Source organism: Suncus etruscus, chromosome 3 (genome assembly GCF_024139225.1).
Source record: "Suncus etruscus isolate mSunEtr1 chromosome 3, mSunEtr1.pri.cur, whole genome shotgun sequence".
Taxonomy (NCBI): domain Eukaryota; kingdom Metazoa; phylum Chordata; class Mammalia; order Eulipotyphla; family Soricidae; genus Suncus; species Suncus etruscus.
The window spans coordinates 39054026-39074782 of record NC_064850.1 but is presented as its reverse complement, the minus strand read 5'-3'; the positions used below and the strand labels follow the sequence as shown (position 1 = coordinate 39074782).

General features: G+C 48.7%; 1 protein-coding gene across 1 annotated transcript in view; it reads left to right on the top strand.

Annotated features, from left to right (window-relative positions):
- The window catches only part of CLMN (calmin), an 88462-nt gene extending 69906 nt beyond the window's left edge, over positions 1-18556 (top strand). The window contains exons 8-13 of the mRNA XM_049769778.1: positions 719-801; positions 5471-6946; positions 9681-9877; positions 12256-12316; positions 12970-13040; positions 18356-18556. Coding sequence (XP_049625735.1) covers positions 719-801; positions 5471-6946; positions 9681-9877; positions 12256-12316; positions 12970-13040; positions 18356-18524 — 2057 coding nt within the window. The 3' untranslated portion in view covers positions 18525-18556. The remainder of the gene's footprint in view (positions 1-718; positions 802-5470; positions 6947-9680; positions 9878-12255; positions 12317-12969; positions 13041-18355) is intronic.
- The last annotated feature ends 2201 nt before the right edge of the window (positions 18557-20757 follow it).

The following is a 20757-nucleotide window of genomic DNA, read 5'->3' as shown; positions in this document are numbered from 1 at the left end:
GCCCTTTCTGCTGGACTATCATTGCTCCAGCCCCTCAGAATTTTAGGATCCATCTCATTTACAGCCTATTTCCATAACTGGGATCCTTCCTTGGGGCTGAAGTGCCACATTGCTTGCTTCTTAACATCATAATGACACAAGTATTTTTTCATATTGCGCTCATGCCTTCCTCAGACTTATTTGGGGCCATATAATTTGCCCACCTCAGGGAATCTACAGGAGTCACCCACCTCCAGGAGTCTCTAATGAGGCTGAGGTTGTCAGATGTTGTCTGTCTTGGAGAGCACTGCAGAGACTCTCTAATTAAGTGATGCTCAGCAGGACTTCCAGATAGTTCCCATGAAGGCCAGGTTCCTTTCATGGAGCAGAATAAAGTTGGGAGATGTGTATATTATGTAAGACATATAAGTCTATCCAGCCACATTCCCTGGGGAAAATACAGCTAATATAGGGGTTCTGTCAGCACTGAGGAGGGGACTTAGTTCAGCCCAACCTGGTGGTAAGCCGGCCTGGAAGGATTTGCAAGGTCCTGGGAACGGGGCCTCTGGGCTCTTGTTTCTTGCTCAACTGTGCCATTTCCTTCCACCTTTCAGCAAGCATAAAATCAGGGTGTTGCCCATGGTGGCCCATGGTAGCCTCTGGGTGTGGCCCATGGTTGCCTCTGGGACCCTGCAAGCCTGATCTTGTGACTGACTGACTTCGATATTTCTCTTTACAGACATTATGGTGGACACACCGGATGAGCAATCCATCGTGACATACGTGGCACAATTTCTAGAACGTTTCCCTGAGGTGGACCCCGTAAGTGGTTCTCTCATATGCAATTTGGGAAGTATTGGACCAGTGGGACATCATCAGAGCCAGATCAAGCCAGGGCTGGATGTTCTGAGTTCCTGTCATGTTTTTGTTCCAAAGGCTCCCTGTGTGGTTGAAATGCCACCCAGATCTGGAGGGGCACCTGCCTTGTATGTGCCAAACTGGGTTCTATCCCCAGCACCCCTTATGGTTCCCTGAGCACCAACTGACGTGATTCCTGTACTCAGAATCAGGAATTAAGCCCTGAGCATTTTGGGGGGACTGAGGAAATTTGGAGCCACACCTGGAGGTGCTCAGGGACTGTTCCAAGCACAGGGCTCAGAGGGGATCATGCCGGGTGATGCTCGGGGACCACATGGCTGTGGAGACAAGCTTCATGCTAAATCTGCACTCTACAGTTAGTCCCTCAGGCTGTCTCTGCCCTGTGTGTTGATTTTGTTCTGCTCTTTTTGTTGTTGTTGTTGTTGTCTTGGCCTCACCTGGTGGTGCTCAGGAGTTTCTCCTGGCTCTGTACTCCTGGCAGTGCTTGGGGGACCATATGGAATGCTAAGGATTTGGCCTAGTGTAAGGCAAAATGCCCTACCTTCTGTGCTGTTGTTTTAATTCTGTGTGAGTGTGTGTGTGTATAATTTTTTTGTTTTGTTTTTTTTTGGATTTTGGGCCACACCTGGTGATGCTCAGGGGTTACTCCTGGCTTTGCACTCAGAAATTGCTCCTGGCTTGGGGGACTATATGGGACTCTGGGGGATCGAACCATGGCCCATCCTAGGTTAGTGCATCCAAGGCAAATGCCCTACCACCTGGGCCACCACTCCAGCCCCAGTTCTGTATTTTTTTAAATTCATTTTTGGCTTTAAGCAGGAAAACTTAGTGATATTCTTTTTTCATTATTTGACTAAAGAACCATGATTTACAAAGATTTTAATAGTTGAGTTTTAGGCTTTTACTTCAAACCCAATCCTCTCACCCATGTCAACTCCCATCCTCAGTCCTCCCACACTCCATCATCCTCTACCCCACCTGTTTGACAGGCACATCATAAAGTTCAATGGTGGCAGCTTATGTTTTAGTGTTGCAGAGTCTGTGTTTGGGATGCAGAGATGTGGGACCACTCTCCCACATTCCCAGTGTAATGAAGCCTCGACCTTTTCTCCCATTACTTCCCTTTCTCATCTTCTTCCTTTGCACCTTAATTTTTTGCCTTTTCTGTCCTTCTCCCTAAGCTCTGGGGTCTGGGGTGATCTTGGCATTTTCCTTTACTATACTACATTTCCTCATCTAATTTTTCTATAGACCCAGGCAAGTGAGAGCATCCTGTGAAAACATTTGTTTTGGGGGGCCAGAGATAGCATAGCAGGGAGGGCTATATTTGTCTTACATGCAACCAGCTCAAATTCAATCTCTAACATCCCATATGATCCTCCAAGTCTGCCAGGAGTGATTTCTGAGCACAGAGCCAGGAATAAAGTCTGAGCACTGCCAGGTGTGGCCCACAAACCACTACTCCCTCACCAAAAAAACCCCAGAAATATAAAAATCTTTTTTTTTTTTTTTTTTGCTTTTGGATATGCCCAGGGGGACTCAGTACTGCTGAGTTACACTCTGGTAGTTCTCTAGGGACAAAACCAAGAATCAAACCAAGGGTCAAACCAGGGGTCAAATTGAGCCTCCCACATATAAATCATGTGCTCTCTCCTGGTCCTAAACAGAAAGACTTTTGTTTTAGGGGTCACATCCAGCGGTGCTCAGGACTTACTCCTGGCTCTGCACTCAGGGATCTCTCAAGGCTCTGTGCTCAGGAATCACTCCTGGCAGGGCTCAGAGGATCGTAAGGTGCTGGAGTCACTGTATATGAGGCAAGTGCTCTGCTTGCTATCTTATCACTCTGGACTCATAAACAGGAAGACTTCAGAAAATGCTTCAGAGTATTTGATGGTGTCATTTACCATGCCAGGCCCATTTTCACTCCCGGCCTCAGACCCTGGCTTCCATTTTCAGCGTGAAGAGGTGCTTCTGTGGCTTTTGTCCAATGGGTTGAATAGACACACTGGGGTCTTTGTGTGTGAGTTCAAACCCGGGTCATCTGTGTGTCTCCTTCCTACCAGCTCTAGTCTCTCTGATTATCCCTCTCATTCTCTGGCTTCTTTGCCATTCCATGTTTAGTTTTTTCTTCTTTTGGTTTTTGGCCCATACTTAGTGGTTCTCTGGGATTACTCCTAGCTCTGTGCTCAGGGGTCATTCCTGGCAATGCTTGGGGGACCATATGGAATGCCAGAGATTGAACCCAGGTCGGCTGTGTGCAGGGCAAGTATCCTTCCTGCTGTGCTATCGCTCTGGCCCTAGCACTTTATTTTTTGACCTGGCAACATGAGGTAATGCAGCAATTAGGACATACACCTAGCCAGGTTATATCCCTGGCACCATCTGACCACCTGGCCTTCACAGGGTATAATATAGGTAGAAGTCCAAGAGTGACCCTTATGCCCATGAGCAGAATGACCCTACTGGTCCCAGCAACCTGGGGTCTGAGCATGAAACATGGCCTGATTGGCTGAGTACTGTCTGGAGTCACCCCAAGACTCCCTGACTACTGCTTGGGAGGTACCTCCCCACAAATAAACAAAAATAAGGGTTACCTTTTCAACTGAAAATTAAAAGTGTTTGCTTGATGGGGTGTAGAAAGGCTGATGGCATTTTTCTGTGGCTTTTCCCCAGCTCATGGACAACCTGGTCATTTTTTACCATCTTGGGAATTGTTGGTCATCTCTGCATTTTAGTTAAATGTCAGTTCTGTGGCTTCATTGGGTTTTTGGGGCGCAGTCAGTCCACTGTGCATTCGGTCCTAGTTACACCTGCTCTCTAAGGGCTTCCTAAGAAGCTGGGAGTCCCTGTAAGAGAGAAAGTGGGTGGGGGATTGGCCTGCACAGTGGCATTTTTAGGTTTAATCTTTAACACCAGCCTGCTCCTCCACTGTGATGTGGACTGGTTCAACCCCTCCTGTGGGTGGGTCAGGCTCTTCTGCTGTTCTTCCCAGAGTAGGCATTGGTCTAGAGCTTCGATGGCAAACCTATGGCACACGTTCCAGCTGTGGCACACGAAGGCCTTGCAGCTAGCACGCGGGAAGGTCCGCAATTAATAAATTTATAAAATTTATAGAGTTTTTAGATAAAATCTTGTTATTAAGGTTTAATTGATGTGCTGGCACTTTGAGGAAATTCTTTGGTTTTGTGCAGCAGTTTGGACACTCGGTCTCAAAAAGGTTAGCCTATCACTGGTCTAGAGGCTTGAAGAAGTTGCGATGCTTCTTCAGAGTTCAGTGTATTGAGTGTCTCTTCTGCCACAGCTTGGACAGGGAGATAATATGTTTGTTTTTTTACTTTATTTAAAGAAAATGCATCACATAGTTGACACATTTGAGCATAATATATGTTTCCAGATAAATGAAAGCAAAGTTATTGAAATAGTTAGAGAGAAAAAATAAAAAAGAAATGAAAGTTTTGGGGCCCGGAGAGATAGCACAGCGGCGTTTGCCTTGCAAGCAGCCAATCCAGGACCAAAGGTGGTTGGTTCGAATCCCGGTGTTCCCATATGGTCCCCCGTGCCTGCCAGGAGCTATTTCTGAGCAGACAGCCAGGAGTAACCCCTGAGCACCACCGGGTGTGGCCCAAAAACCAAGAAAAAGAAATGAAAGTTTTAAAAAAGAAAAAGTACAGTAGCAAGCACATTTTGAAAATTATTGTATCACCAATGAAGTTATAGTACAGCAGCAGAAGGTTTTGTAAGCTCTTACTATTAACTATCCATTCTGTTAACTTGATGTGTTCCTATAGGAATGACAGCATCAAACAAATGTTGTCCAGAAATTCACAGCACTATATTGATACTGCAACTTGTAGGGCCACGTAGTCAGCTGCCAGGTTTCCCAGGAGAAGAAAGATACAAGGGAAAGGTGCACGCACTTGCTCCAAAATGTCAGTGATACCAGACACCAAATTGGTGTACCTAAAGTTTGGCCAGATTGGTGTTCTTGAAGGCAAGCTTAGAGGGATGATGAGGCAGGTCTATTGGGAAAATGGAGATTCTCGGTGATCAAGATAGCAAGGGTGTCGTAGGCAGGGCAGAGGCTTGCTACCCTCTCCTCCTGAAATGGCCAGCTTTCTGCTGCTTGGGATTGTATCCACCAGGATCTTCCATGGCTCAGTTTGTCTCATTCGAGAAAAGAATGAGTCTATGGAGCTGGTTTAGTTCGAACATGGCAACTGTTTCTTGTTTTTTGTTTTTTGTTTATTTTTTCGGGGGAGGGTCACACCTGGTAATGCTCAGGGGTTACTCCTGACTATGTGCTCAGAAATTGCTCCTGGCTTGGGGAACCATATGGGACACCAGGGGATCAAACTGTGGTCCATCCTAGGCTATCGCGGGCAAGGCCTTACTACTTGCGCCACCGCTCTGGCCCCTCGTTTTTGTTTTTTTTAATTGCTCTGTTATGCTAACACTGCAGAGCAATTCATAGTCAGCTGTCCCCCATCCCCCATCTTTGTATTAACCAGAACCTTCACAAGAACTAGGTCCCGGGAGGTTTGTGGTCTTTGCAAGGACATCAGGTTGTGTCTGCGTTCTCCTCTGATGGCATTCTCTGCCTGTCTCTCTGCAGGATGAGGCTGTAGACTCTGACAGAGAAGCTCCCATTGAGTCCACCTTTGTCCACATCCAGGAAGCCCGGGCTGAACCTGAGAGCAAAGTCCTGCTCCTAACGGAGAATGGCGAGCGCACTTATACTGTGAACGAGACCGCCCACCCGCCCCCCGCCAAGGTCTTCGTCTCAGAGACATCGGGCAGTGTGGAGGAGAGTCAACTCCTGGACAGTACCCATAGCCATGTGCCGCTGTCAGACAGCCCCACCAAGGTGGTGGGCCAGGTCCTCTCAGGGGTCATGAGTCAGAACAGCAATGGTGGCTGCGGCAGCAGCAGCAGCAGCAGCAGCAACAATGAGCCGCTTCTAGAATCTTCCATCCTGTCCTGTAGAAAGGAGAGCCGGAGGTCCAGCTCCTTGCCCATTAAGAAAACGGTGCACTTTGAGGATACCTCGTACAGTAAGGACACATCCTTCAGCTTCGAAGGGTCCCCTTGGGGAAGGGCCAAGGGGCTTTCCTGGCAAGACCCACACAACCTGGCTGCAGGGATGTCGGAGAGGAAGCCCAAACCAGAAGTTACCTTCAACTTGACCTCAAAGGAAGTGACTTCAGTGGCCAACGTGGACAAGCCCACTCGGGCCTCGAGTCCACCACCCTGTCCCAGCATGGCCAGTCCCCCAGGCTCCCCTGTGCCTGCCCAGAGCAATGTGGTCCTAGCACCCTCACTGGAGCTGAAGGTGCAGTTGCTGACCACACAGGCTCTGGAAGAGGAAGATGGCTTTGAGGGCATCCCGCTGAAGGCCTCCCGTTTTAATAACGACCTGGTCGACTATGCCTGTACCAGCCAGGTCTTCGGGGAGGAGCCGACTGTGGAGGAAGCAGCAGCTGAGAAGCCAGGCAAGAAGGTCTCTAAGTCAGCCAGCATGAGTCCTGAGCCCGAGGAGCCCACAGAACCCATACTAGAGGCCAGTAAGCCCGAGGTATATGAGAAGGCTAAGCGCAAATCTCCAGGCCGGCGGCGCCGCTCCATCGACGATGGCAGCAGCACCCCTGAGGAACCCCAGGGAGAATTCCTGGCCAACATCTCGAGCCACAGCACCAGCCTGGAGACCTTGGACAGCCGCAGCCAGGAGGGCTTGGACTTGAGGCGCTCCCCGCCACTCTCCAAGATCTCTGTCATTCCCCATGACCTTTTCTATTACCCTCACTATGAGGTACCACTCTCGGCCGTCCTTGAGGCCTTTGCCGAGGGCTCGGAGGATGTGAGGAACGAAGAGGAGGAGCTGGAGGAAGCTGAGAACCTTGTGCTGGACCAGGAGGCCAGAGGCATTTTGTCGGAGCCAATTGAAGTCCAGCTCCCTGACAGTGACCAGGAATTCTGTCCAGAATGGGAAGCAGAGGCTGAGCTGCCCAGCCCAGAGCCTATACCCCCCACAGCCCCAGAGGCTGGGTCTCCAAATGTGACCCCAGAGAGTGTCCCCATAACAAGCCCGCAGGTACGTGGGTGGGACTTCAGGAACACCCGGTCCTACTTTCGAGATTCTGGTCCATTCTGTAGCTTCTGCATCAAGTATAGAGATGGGGCAGAAGAGGACTGACTGTCTTATCACCTACCCAGGGCCAGAAGCTAAGGAGATGTGCTCTGGGGTGCAGGCAGGCTGGGACAGGTCCCCCAGTCCCCCAAAATGTATTTTCCTTTTATTTTGTGCCCAGAGCACCTCCCTCTGGCCCTTACTCAGGCTGTGCCTGGGGCTTCACTGCAGTAGGAAGAGCCTCCTCTCCAAACTCTGTATAGCTGTGATGATGGGGACCTCCGAAACAGTTGTGTTTCCACTGCACTCACCAGGCTCAATGCTCACTTGTACCTCTGACCACAGAGCAGCTGGGAAGGACTCACTGGCCTGGGACCCCCCAGACTGCTTGCTGCCAGAACCAGGGTCAGCCTGTGCAGCGGTGCCAGGCACTGGCACTCTTGGCTTGGCATGTTCTCAGTGTCTGAGCTCTTCTTGTGGAGCTTAAAGAGCAGTAGTGTGAGAAAGTGACAGTTGATGGTCAGTACTGGGGACCATGGCTCTGTGTGGCCTGCACGGCCCAAAAAGGCTCAACAAGTCCTCTTAGTCTCGCCGTGAGCTTTAAAATTCAGTGGGCCACTTTTCAACTTCAGACTGTGCCTTCATGAACCCAGAGCAGGGCTGGGGTCTTAGGTGCAGTTAGGTTGTTAACTTACTCACTGCCCGAAGCTAAGATTCCGGGGTGGAGAGGCGATTTACAATTTGGCCACCTCTGTGGCTGTGTCTCAAGTGTTGCCCAAGGGGGTTCTCAGGGCCCAGGGAGCAAAGTTTGACTTTTACATGTCCTGTCCTTAGTGCTGGGGATAGAACCCACAGCCTCAGATGCCTGTGGTCAGTGCTTTACCACCAGTTGGGTGCCCGGTGCAGATCTCCATGCATCTGCCTCTATGGGGTGCAGGCTCCAGCCTCCAGGGTTTCCAGGGTGAGACAAGACATATCTCATGCTATTTAGCCATCACCATGCTTTTGTCTCCTCTGCCCAGTGTCTTCGGAGGTACTATGGAATGGCCGTGCTGTTATAGTTAAGTGAAATGGGGGAGATTCTTACCTGCTCCTGTTTATTACAGTCCCTGCTCTTTGGAGTCTATCCCATACCTTGATGCCTGGGTGCTGCCAGATGTGGTCCAAACCCTTTCCCCAAGAGAAATTATTGGGATTGCTGTAAATTTTTTTGTTTGTTTGTTAGTTTTGTTTTTTGGGTCACACCCGGTGGTGCTCAGGGGTTACTCCTGGCTGTCTGCTCAGAAATAGCTCCTGGCAGGCACGGGGGACCATATGGGACACCGGGATTTGAACCAACCACCTTAGGTCCTGGATTGGCTGCTTGCAAGGCAAACGCCGCTGTGCTATCTCTCCGGGCCCTGCTATAAATATTTTAAAGAACTGAACGTGCCTTTTACTGTTTATTAGAAAAAAGGTTTAAGTACTTCATGAGCAGTCTTATAAATCTCAGTTAATTCAAAGCAATTTTTTTCTTTTTTTTTGGTTTTTGAGTCACACCCATTTGATGCTCAGGGGTTACTCCTGGCTATGCGCTCAGAAATCGCCTCTGGCTTGGGGGGGACCATATGGGACGCCGGGGGATCGAACCGTGGTTCGTCCTATGCTAGCACTTGCAAGGCAGACACCTTACCTCTAGCGCCACCTTCCCGGCCCCAATTCAAAGCAAATTTTAACCAGGACAGTTACTGTTTCACTGAAATGTGCTCATTTTGCTTTCACATGTATAAACTTAATCTTTGAACTGTAGCAATAAAAACCTCTGCTCCTAAGAGTCTTATGAGGGAACTCTATATATTCTGCATTTCCCCCTTTATTTAAATTCTTGATTAAAGTTGTTCATGATTGAGTTTCAGTCTTAAAGTGTATACTACCCTTCTCTCATGAACACTTCCTGCCACCAATGTACCCAGTTTCCCTCCCACCCAAACCCCTGCCTGCCTCTGGGGCAGGTATTTTACTCTCCTCTCCTCACTTTCTTCCTTTTTCTTTCCTTTTAGACACTGGTCTTCAGTATTGTTAATGAAGGGGTACCATGCATATCAAACACCCAGTTCTTTTCCACAGAGATTGGTTCCTACTCTCATTGTCATATGGCCCCTCCTCTGCCCTCACTGTTTATGGCAGGCTACCTACCATGGACCTCCTGACCCTTACCTCTGTTGTCTCTGGATATTTTTACCATACTATCTATTTTTCTTATATCCCACAAATGAGTGAGATTATTTTGTCTATCCCTCCATTCTGTATGGTTTTATTTTCTGTAAATCTTGTAGGTAAGTATATGCATAAAAATACTTTATATTAAAAATATTTTATGGGTCAGAGCAATAGCACAGTAGATAGGGTATTTGCCTTGCACATGGTTGACTCAGGTTTGATCCCCGGCTCCCCATATGGTCCCCAAACACTGCCAGGAATAATTCCTAAGCACAGAACCAGGAGTAACCCCTGAGCACTGCTAGGTGTGGCCCCCAAAAACATACACATAGAAAAACTCAAAGTAGAGCCCACCCCACCATTCACAGGCTGTCTCCCCACTCTGTAGCCCTAAACTCTACCCAGAGAACAGGGGCTGGGCTGCACATAGGAAGTGCAGGGCCAGAAGGTTCACTACTTAGGGCTAACCTCTCTCCACTTATCTTGTCTTAAATCCCAGGAATCCTCCAACCTGGAAAAGGAAAAGGTAGCAAACCCTGAAGAAGCAAAGGTGCTCGAAGAATCAACCAGCACCAAAAAAAAGGAGAAGAGGAAACACATGGACCACGTGGACAGCGAGATCTTCACAGTGCCTGAGCCTGCACGCTCCTCGGATGACCTGGAAGATGACATCAGTGACCATAGAATCCAGTCCAGGTACTGCCCTGCTGTCCCCCACAGCTGGCTCCCGTTTCCCATCAGCCCTTTCTAACCCAAGAGCCTAGACCTCAATGAAGCCCCACTTCATACGAAAGCCGCCTCCCCCTGCCCTGACCTCACTGTGAGCAGTCCTGCTCATGGTGGTAGCCTGGAAGGATGCTACTGCTGGCTCTTCCCACTCCTGGTGCCTTTTCAGGGAACAGGGGAGCAGGGTGGGTGGGAGTAAGCAGCATGGACTTGATTGAAGGGGGTTTTGAGGGCCCCTGTTCCAGCACCCAGGTGAAAGAGGGGAAGGTTCTAGTAGGTAGGCTATAAGTAGCTGATTGAGTGTCAGAGAAAAACTGTTCTCTGCTGGGTCACCCCTGTCCCATGGGCCCAAATATGATATGGACATTGTGACCAGCCACTAGGGAGTATGGATGGTGGGTACAATGTCTGGACATGGAGAAAGATGGCAGGACATTTGGCATTCTGTCTGCTCTTTTCCCTGACCCCATGTCCCCCAGCATGGCCTTGTGACTCAGAGATGTCTGAAAGGCAATCCTGATCTCTCTCCTTTCCCACCCTCAGCAGGTCCCTGACACCTCCATATTGAGTGCAGGTCTCAGGCAACCCCATAAACAGTTATGTAGGACGGTGCACAGTTTATGGTGCACAAAGAAGTGTGGGAAACCAGGCTTCCCTGTTAAAAGGTGCACCTGTGGCTCAGACTCCATGGGCTGTTTCCAAGCCTTTTATCTGGGGCCAGCAGAGGGTGAAGGAGGAAGTTACTGGGATCCTCAGAGTGGGGGGCCCAGCCCAGGAAATGTGGGAAATTTCTGGGTGTTCCTGGCTACCCACCTAGGTGCCCAACTTCCGGGCACAGGCAGATTGGACAGAAACTACCTCAGCTCTCAAAACCTCGATGCCTCCCTGGCCATGACAGTTGTCATGAACACACCTGTCTTTGCTCTGGGTGCAGCTAGACATTGAGCAGGGGGCCTGAGCAGTGGCAGTTTGTGGGGACATGAGCCCCACCACTGTAACTGGCCTAAGTTTGGCAACCTAGTCAGGCAGGCATAGTGTTTCTAAAAGATCAACTGTTGGTGATTGGAGCATAGCATTGTCCCTGTCGGGACTCAGTGATTGGGTGGGTCCCCAGTAATGTCATTGGCCATTGAGGCTCAGTGATCAGGGTCCACTGTTGTCTTTTGAGGATTGGGTCCCCAACGCTGCCTTTGGCCATCGGGGTGGGACGGAATTTCCCATTTCAGAGCACGAGGCTGGGGTGCCCTGGACCGGAATCTGCAGGATAAGTAGGACCTGGAGTTGGGAGAGGGTCACCATTCCAGGAGCGAGTGAAGGCCAGGTGTAAACAACCAGACAGCCACCAGAAATTTGGAGTCAATCATCTACCTCACGAATCTGAAGTGTTCTGCAACGATGGCCCCCCGTGTGGCGTTTCTCCGGTGAAAAGTGGTTTGGGGTGGTGGGGTAAGGGTTATTTAAGAGGCTCCAAGGGAGCTAGAGTAGTGCTCAGCTCTGCCATCTGAACAAGGCTGAGGGGTGCCAGCCCATTTTACAGATAAGACAAACTGAAGGGTCTGAACGGAAGCCTGGACTCTCCTGGCAGAGACTCTTGCTCACCCTGGGTAGGTCAGCTGGGGTTAGAGGTCAGCGGCTCCTTCCTCAAACTCCATCATCCATCCAGTCTGACTTGAGCTGGAAGAGGCCTCAGGAGAATTCAGGCCGGACCACAGGGCTGGTTGCCAACAAGGACCCCATCCATCTGCCCAATTCCAGTCCCTTTAGAATATGTGATCCAGGCCAGAAAGATAACACAGCAAGTAAGGCTTTTGCCTTGCATGCAGCCAACCCGGGTTCAATCCCCTACATCTCATCTGATCCCCCAAGCACTACCAGGATGGATTCCTAAGTGCAGAGCCAGGAGTAACCTGTGTGATTCTTGGCCAGAGACTCAGTGCAGTGGATAGGACCCTTGTTTTGTACGCAGCCACCCCAGGTTCCATCCCCAGCATCCCATCTGGTCCCCCAAGCACCACCATGAGTGATTTAAGAGCACAGAGCCAGAGTACTGAGCACCACTGCTTAATGGCCTATCTGCTTAGTGGTTATCTGCTTTCCCTGGGCAATTTTCTCCCCAACCTTCTTACTGGATGCTTTTAGACAAGGGAGACCCAGGCCCCAAAGATCTGTGAAAACACTCATCTTGGCTGTCCCATGCAACGAGCCAGGCAAACAGACCCTTCACCTTTCTGAACCTTTCCAGAATCAGAGGCCGTAGAAGCCATATGCAGAAGAGTCGGCTGGGCTTGGTCTCCTCCACCTGCGTCTTGCCATGAGGCTACAATTGACCACCTGTATTTCCTTTTTAGGACCACCCACAGTGACTCCAGCATTTACATTCGTCCACATACTAATAGGTCTTTGGAATCGGTTAGTATGTGACTTTCTTCTTTCTCCTTCAACCCCCCCGCTAATCAGTTCCTTTCCGCGCTTCCTCCCCCAGCCCAGAGCTTTGACATTACTGGAGTGCAACAACTTTACTTTTGGATAGAAGAAAGCAAGGAAACTTTGTCGTTAGGCACAATCCAATCGGCTATCCCGTTTGGGCAATAAGGGGTGTTAAATAAAGTGATTTTAAAGCCCGAAGGCCTCTTTGTTATAACAAAACAAAACAAGAACGAACCAAAAATAAAAACCCACCAAAAATAAAAACCAACAAGATGTAGCCAAGACCCCCCCTCTGTCTCTCGCCATTCCGGCCTTGGAGAAATCACACTCAGATAAAGGAACATGTCAAGCAAGGGTCTGCTTTAGCCTCAGCTACTTAGCCCCAGATGTGTTAGCACCCTCAGCTCCCTGGTTCACCAGTTTGGTTGGGATCTCTGGGGCAGAGGGTATGGGGGGAGGGAAAGGTTAGAATAATGTAGAATTGCTCAGTTTGTTTTTGGAACTAGATGTTTACAGCATTGAGAAAAGCGTGGCATGCTCGGCTGTGTGTGTTTAAAATCGTTTTATTTTCTGTTTCAGAGATTTCATCTTTACTAATTGGGTTGCGGGGGTTTTGTTTATAAATTTCACTGTAGGACCATTTTAGCTATGTTCAATTGAGGAACGCAGCTGAGGTGGATGACAGAAGAAACCGAATGTTAAACAGGTGAGGGGTTGGTTCCCTTACTTCCCTCTTGGGTGGGTTTGCATGATCTTTCCTCAGTTACATATATAGCTCCCTTTTTCTGGGAGGTGGCCCTTCTCCACCCTGGCTTTCATGCCTACTATCTCAGTAGCTTGAGTTGACATGGGGTTTCTTGAGTGGGAAGGAAATGGCCATGAATTCATGCCATTGTGCAGGGCTTAGATGAAGCCCCCTCTTGAAAGAGATGATACCCAGTAGACAATTTCCCAAACACTGAGTTAAGAATCCAGCACCTCAGAGAGCCCTGAATATCATCTAGTGTGACCCTGGGACCCCTCCCTGTGTCCCATCTCCCATCCATGCCAAGTGTAGTCCTCATTCCCCCACACTGTTGGACCTTAATTGTATCATCACATCCCAAGGTCCATGCTGGAACTTCCCACTGATGGATTAAACATCCCCAGGAGTGACCCAGGCCCCTGAGTACTGCTGAGGAATCCCCCACTTTTAAAATATTGAGACATAGGAGAAATAGAAGAGTTGGTTAAGGTGCTTGCCTTGCACACAGCCAACCTCGGTTCAATTCTCAGCACCACATAGGGTTCCCTGAGCCCTGTTAGGGGTGTGCTCTGAAAAACTAAACAAAAGACCCCACAAAAATAAAAATCTTAACTGGTGAAGAACCCAGGTCCCTTAAAGACAAGGTGACCTAAGACCCCAGGGCCCCAGCAGAGTTAGAACTGCGTGATTGTGCCCCAGCAGAAATAGGGGTCCCCCCCACACTGACACACTGCTGGTTCTGTGTCGTCACTACAGGTACAATACTCAGAAATTCAGTGAGCTGACTTTACAGTGTTATGGCATCAGAGCAGACATGAAGAGGGAAAGCAAACAAGCCAGGATGTCTATGAAAGTATCCCATACGGTTAAGAGTTCTAGGTGGTAGATATGCGCTGTCTTTGGTTGGCACACTCAGGTCGTAAAGGCCTCAGACCCTTCCTGGGGCAGTCCTGAGCCTCCACCCTGGGTGATCGCCTTGGTGCCAACCAGTGGTGTTTAAATAAGGATGTCGTTGCACCACTCACCCACAGTCCTGGTCAGGAAAGACACTCCAGCAGATGGAAAGACACACTAGTAAAAGAGCTCATTACCTCAGTCCCAGGTCCCATGGTTGCGAGTTCAAGTGCCTGCTTGAATCCTCAGACACCAGAGATCTCTTCTTCCCCACCACAATGCTGGTCCCATAGAAAGTGACCAAACACCCCCCCCCCGTTATTGTTCTTTGGTGTTAGGTTTTTTTTTTATTGTTTCTGGGTGTTTTTTTAGGGGGTGGGTTTGGTTTGGGGGCCATACCTAGCAGCATTCAGGATTAAAAATCACTGCTGCCAGTTTCAGGGGACCATATGGGATACTGGGCATCAAACTCAGGCTGGTCACCTACAAGAAAAATATTACCTACTGTAATATTGTTCTCACCCCTTGGTGTGTGGGCATTTAGGGTTTTTTGGGGGGGTTGTTTTCGGGCCACATCTGATGGTTCTCAAGCATTACTCCTGGCTCTGCGCTCAGGAATCACTCCTGAGAGACACAGGGGGCCATATGGGATTGTCAGGGATTGAACCTGAGTGACGTAATGCAAAGTGAATGCCCTCCCTGCTGTGCTATCTATTGCTCCAGCTCCAATATTTTATTTTTTGTTTGGGGGCCACACCCTGATGATGAAGGGTTCTTCTTGGCTATGCTCTCAGGAATTACTCCTGTGGATCAGGGGACCCTGTGGGGTGCTGGGAATTGAACCTGGCTTGGCCTCATACAAGGCAAGCAGCCTCCCCACTGTTCTATGTCTCCCATTGTGTCTATTCCCCCCCCACCCCCCTTGTTGCTACTTGTTGAAATTGACTCAGAAGGATGTAGGCAATCAAAATAGAGTCGCCTTTGTTACTTCCTCAGCATCTCACTTTTCCTTGGCCATCTAAGGCCATCCTTGGCACCTTACCCTCTGATTTCTAAACCTAGAGGCAGCCACCCTCTGCTTTCCTTCTCTGGCTGGAGGCTCATGGAAAGGGCAAGGCTTTCTGGTGGGTTCTGGAAGGTGTCTGGAGCCTGTGGGTTAGAGAAGGGCGTGTGCCCCAGGTTTCAGCAGGTGTGACCATGTAAGGTCAGGAGTCACCTTCCAGGGTGTGGGTTTCTTTAGAAACACTTTGGAGAAAGTAGATTCTGCCAGGTTGCCCACCCTGGACTGGGCCAGGCATTGCTGCCCTCTGCCTGCCCCTTTCTGGCCAGGACCTAGTGTAGGTTGGAGGTGGCTCTCAGCTCCCATCTTCACCATCAGAGGCCAAGACTCTGCACTTCTGGGGATGCAGCTTTAAGCTGGGCCTCCACACACCATCAGAGCATGACCCCAGTCCTACCCTATGCAAAGGGCCCGGGATGGGTGACTACAATAGCCTAACATGCTTCCTTTGATCTGACAGGCAAGAAGCAGGCTTTGCCCTCTGCAAAGTGAAAGACTGCTAATTCCTGGGAGGCTAGAGGGATAGTGTAGCAAATAGGGGGCTTGCTTCATGGACAACTGGAGTTCAGTCCCCATTACCATATATGGTCCCCTAAGTCCCATCAGGGGTGATCCCTGAGCACAGAGTCAGGAGTAAGCCTCGAGCACCACCATATCTGGCTCTCAAATAACAACAGAAGGAATTGCTCCATTCAACCCAGCTAAAATTGAGCCTTTATCTTTATGGTAGTCCCCAACTAAGATTCATTATTTTTATTTATTTATTTATTTATTTATTTATTTATTTATTTATTTATTTATTTATTTATTTATTTATTTTTTATTTAAACACCTTGATTACATACATGATTGTGTTTGGGTTTCAGTCATGTAAAGAACACCACCCATCACCAGTGCAACATTCCCATCACCAATGTCCCAAGTCTCCCTCCTCCCCACCCGACCCCCGCCTGTACTCTAAACAGGCTCTCCATTTCCCTCATACATTCTCATTATTAGGACAGTTCAAAATGTAGTTATTTCTCTAACTAAACTCATCACTCTTTGTGGTGAGCTTCCTGAGGTGAGCTGGAACTCTAGCTCTTTTCTCTTTTGTGTCTGAAAATTGTTATTGCAAGAATGCTTTCATTTTTCTTAAAACCCATAGATGAGTGAGACCATTCTGCGTTTTTCTCTCTCTCTCTGACTTATTTCACTCAGCATAATAGATTCCGTGTACATCCATGTATAGGAAAATTTCATGACTTCATCTCTCCTGACAGCTGCATAATATTCCATTGTGTATATGTACCACAGTTTCTTTAGCCATTCGTCTGTTGAAGGGCATCTTGGTTGTTTCCAGAGTCTTGCTATGGTAAATAGTGCTGCAATGAATATAGGTGTAAGGAAGGGGTTTTTGTATTGTATTTTTGTGTTCCTAGGGTATATTCCTAGGAGTGGTATAGCTGGATCGTATGGGAGCTCGATGTCCAGTTTTTGGAGGAATCTCCATATCGCTTTCCATAAAGGTTGAACTAGATGGCATTCCCACCAGCAGTGGATAAGAGTTCCTTTCTCTCCACATCCCTGCCAAGACTGTTTGTTCTCATTCTTTGTGATGTGTGCCATTCTCTGTGGTGTGAGGTGGTACCTCATAGTTGTTTTGATTTGCATCTCCCTGATGATTAGTGATGTGGAGCATTTTTTCATGTGTCTTTTGGCCATTTGTATTTCTTCTTTGTCAAAGTGTCTGTTCATTTCTTCTTCCCATTTTTTGATGGGATTAGATGTTTTTTTCTTGTAAAGTTCTGTCAGTGCCTTGTATATTTTGGAGATTAGCCCCTTATCTGATGGGTATTGGGTGAATAGTTTCTCCCACTCAGTGGGTGGCTTTTGTATCCTGGGCACTATTTCTTTTGAGGTGCAGAAGCTTCTCAGCTTAATATATTCCCATCTGTTAATCTCTGCTTTCACTTGCTTGGAGAGTGCAGTTTCCTCCTTGAATATGCCTGTAATGTCCTGGAGTGTTTTGCCTATGTGTTGTTCTGTATATCTTATGGTTTTGGGTCTGATATCGAGGTCTTTAATCCATTTGGATTTTACCTTCGTACATGATGTTAGCTGGGGGTCTAAGTTCAATTTTTTGCAAGTGGCTATCCAGTTGTGCCAACACCACTTGTTGAAGAGGCTTTCCCTGCTCCATTTAGGATTTCCTGCTCCTTTATCAAAAATTAGGTGATTGTATGTCTGGGGAACATTTTCTGAGTATTCAAGCCTATTCCACTGATCTGAGGGCCTGTCCTTATTCCAATACCATGCTGTTTTGATAACTATTGCTTTGTAGTACAGTTTAAAGTTGGGGAAAGTAATTCCTCCCATATTCTTTTTCCCAATGATTGCTTTAGCTATTCTAGGGTGTTTATTGTTCCAAACGAATTTCAAAAGTGCCTGATCCACTTCTTTGAAGAATGTCATGGGTATCTTTAGAGGGATAGCATTAAATCTGTATAATGCCTTGGGGAGTATTGCCATTTTGATGATGTTAATCCTGCCAATCCATGAGAAGGGTATGTGTTTCCATTTCCGTGTGTCCTCTCTTATTTCTTGGAGCAGAGTTTTATAGTTTTCTTTGTATAGGTCCTTCACATTTTTAGTCAAGTTGATTCCAAGATATTTGAGTTTGTGTGGCACTATTGTGAATGGGGTTGTTGTCTTAATGTCTATTTCATCCCCCAACTAAGATTCTGAGGTGGTGGAAGCTGAAAGTTTTTTCTTTAGCTCTCTAGAGAGCTCAAAAGTTGCTGCTGATCTCATGTTTCCCCAAGTGCCACTGGCAGTAGGTGACATCACCTCTGCTGGCCTTGAATGATACCATATTGCCAGGAGCAGCAGCAAACTTCCAGGTCTGCATGACCAAGCTGAGTGTCACAGGAATGACCCCCTGTCAGTGGCCCTCTGTCACTGCTTAGGGAACAACTGAGCGGAGAGGCACAGAAGGAAATAAAATGTCCCACCCTCAGACAGTCTACTCTCCTGAGAGTCTTGTCTGCAGTCACCCCACATCCAGGGCACTAGGATATCTTGAAGAAAAGTCTGGACGGGGGTGGCCAGGTCTTGGTGCTCTCTCAAAGTGCTCACATGGCTGTAGGTGCGCCAGTTTGGCTCAAGTACCTCTGGGATGTGTTATGCTGATGGAAGAGCTGGGTAGATGTTCCCAGAATCCGGTACTAGCAGAGGAGGGTGGTGGGGACTGTTGAGGGTAGCATGGTTGAGGGTATGGGTGAGAATCGAACACGCAGGCCCAGGCCTCCCTGTAACTGCTGCACTGTTTCTCCTCCTGCAGGAATGCCACCAGCTCTGGGGAAGCCATGGTGCAGGAGGGCCAGGGCCCACGGAACGACTCGCTAACACAGCTGGTGCAACAGCCCGACATGATGTACTTTATCCTCTTCCTTTGGCTGCTGGCATACTGCCTGCTGCTCTTCCCGCAGCTGGACGGCAGCAGACTCTGAGCCTGGCCTGGCAATAAAGATGGTGGGACCCAGCCCCTGGGCCTGCCCTGCTCCCTCCCTTGGGCTCTGGGTGTGGACCAGATACTCTGGTGGGCAGCGGAGGACCTTGGAGCAAGTCACTGAGCCTCCTTCCCTCCCTCTCCCCACCCTGCTTCTCTGTAAGTCTGAAGCATGCTCATGTCTGGCTCATCTGAACTCAGGGCTCACTCAGGGGCCTATGTGTGCTCCTAACTCTATCTGGGGAACAAGGGGGACGGCATCAGTGTGGCTGGGACTTAATGGCACTGGAGTCAGTGACCCCTCAGATGATGGTCAGGGTAGAAGCAGGGACTCTCAGGAAGGAGAATGGATTTATTCTCCTCCAAGAAGGGGGTGTTTGTGCAAGCAAGAGCTTTGAGGCTGCACCAGTGTTGGGGTGTATATTAGAATCCCGCTGAAGCTGGAGGTAAAGGTTGTGGCTGGACTCAGTGGAGGAGGTGTTTTTTTACTCTGATTTACTTGGGGCACATGAAGTAGGGGTATTTTGATAAGGTACATTTTAATTCACACTGGCTTTGATTGCCCTGATGTCAAACTCAGATTTCTGCCCCTGAGATCTAACTTTCCATTGAATTCTTTGGGATGTAACCTAAAGAAGGGATTGAAAGCAGAATGGTGGCTAACATGGAGTCCCTCCTACTTACCCCACGCAGCCTACCCCAACTACCACCCCAACTTTTATCCTGAGCCTGTAGCCTTCTCCAAGCCCCGCAGGCTGCAGCAAGACCCAAGGCAGAGCACAGTTTGGGGAGGCACTCAGCAGTGGTATGTTGAGGAGTGGGGTTCACTGGATCACTGCCCCAAGAAGACCTCAGGTACACTCAGTGTACGGCTCTACATCCTACCTGTTTGGTCTATGCCCAGAGAAGTTTCTAGAATGCTTTAGAGAAACCAAGCAGATGAGTGGTTTGGGAACAGGCATGGGCCCTCTTCCTCCTTCTGTCCTGGGCTCCTTCCACATCCCTCTCTTTCTGCATCACCGAGGGCCAGAGTGTGGCTGCTTTTCCCTGTCCCATCCCCTCTGCAAGCTTGTTCTGGGTGATTGTGTTATTTCCCACTCTCAGGGAGCCTCTTGTCCAGCTGCACCCAGATTGAGGTAAGTTGGATGGATCAAGGTCACATGGATAGGCCTGGCTTGTTTTAAGAAGCCACCTAGACTGACCAAAGGAATGTGCACCATTGAGTCTTAGAAACCCAAGGTGCAGGCGGGAACTCAGACCCAGCCCCTTGGTGCCTCTAATCAAACCCATCAGTGTAGTCAAGCCATCCAGTCCAGAATCAGCTAAGAATGTGGAGAAGTTCCCTTGTGAAAGCTTGTCACAAAGATGAGTGTCTTAGCATTGCTGGCATTTCCAAGGACAGGTACAGAAGATTCAACATTGCTGACCAGATCTCTTATGCAAGCCTCCCCTAAGTCAGTCCTGACAAAGCAGAAAAGAACCCATCAGAATGTGAATGACTTCGTTTTGTGACTCGAAACCTTGTTTCATAAACAAACCCTTGGCCAGATCCTTTCTCACCTATGTTGATGTGTAATATTGTTTCAGCCATCATCCGCTGGATGTTGCAAAATCATTTGGATCAGGTTGGCAGCAAACTGATTGTCCAATGGGAGTGTGGGGCAGTCATAGAAGGCTTTTCTCTGAGGAGATGATGCTCAGAGCTTACTCCTGACTCTGTACTCGAGGATCACTCCTGGCAGGGTCCAGGGAACCAGACAAGGAAGGGTGAAGGGTAGAGTGGGATAAGGGCTTAAACCCTGATCTGCTCTGTGCAAGACAAGCACCTTTCCCATTGTATTGCTCCAACTTGTCTAAGTTTCATTGAAAACCAGCTGCCTCCATCTCTAACTCCTAAAGTATCTCTTCCCCTCTCTGTGCTCCTTCTACTCTCTTCTTCTTCTGCAGCCCAGGCTTATGTTAGTTAGTTAGTTTTTTTTTTTTTTTCCATCTTGGGGGCCACTGGGGATACACCTGAAGGTGCTCGAAGCTGTCTCCCAGACCGGCCTTTTGATTTGAACAAATATCTCCCTCCTTCCATGCCATTTCTCCAGCCCATCCCAAGCTTGCCTGTGGCCCCTCTCCTTGGTGTTGGGTGGACCAAGATTGTTTAGACACCTACACACCAACTCATGAGCCTGGGCCCATCACTGCCTCCTGGGCCAGCTTGGCTTGGTTTGTCAATACTGGGCCTG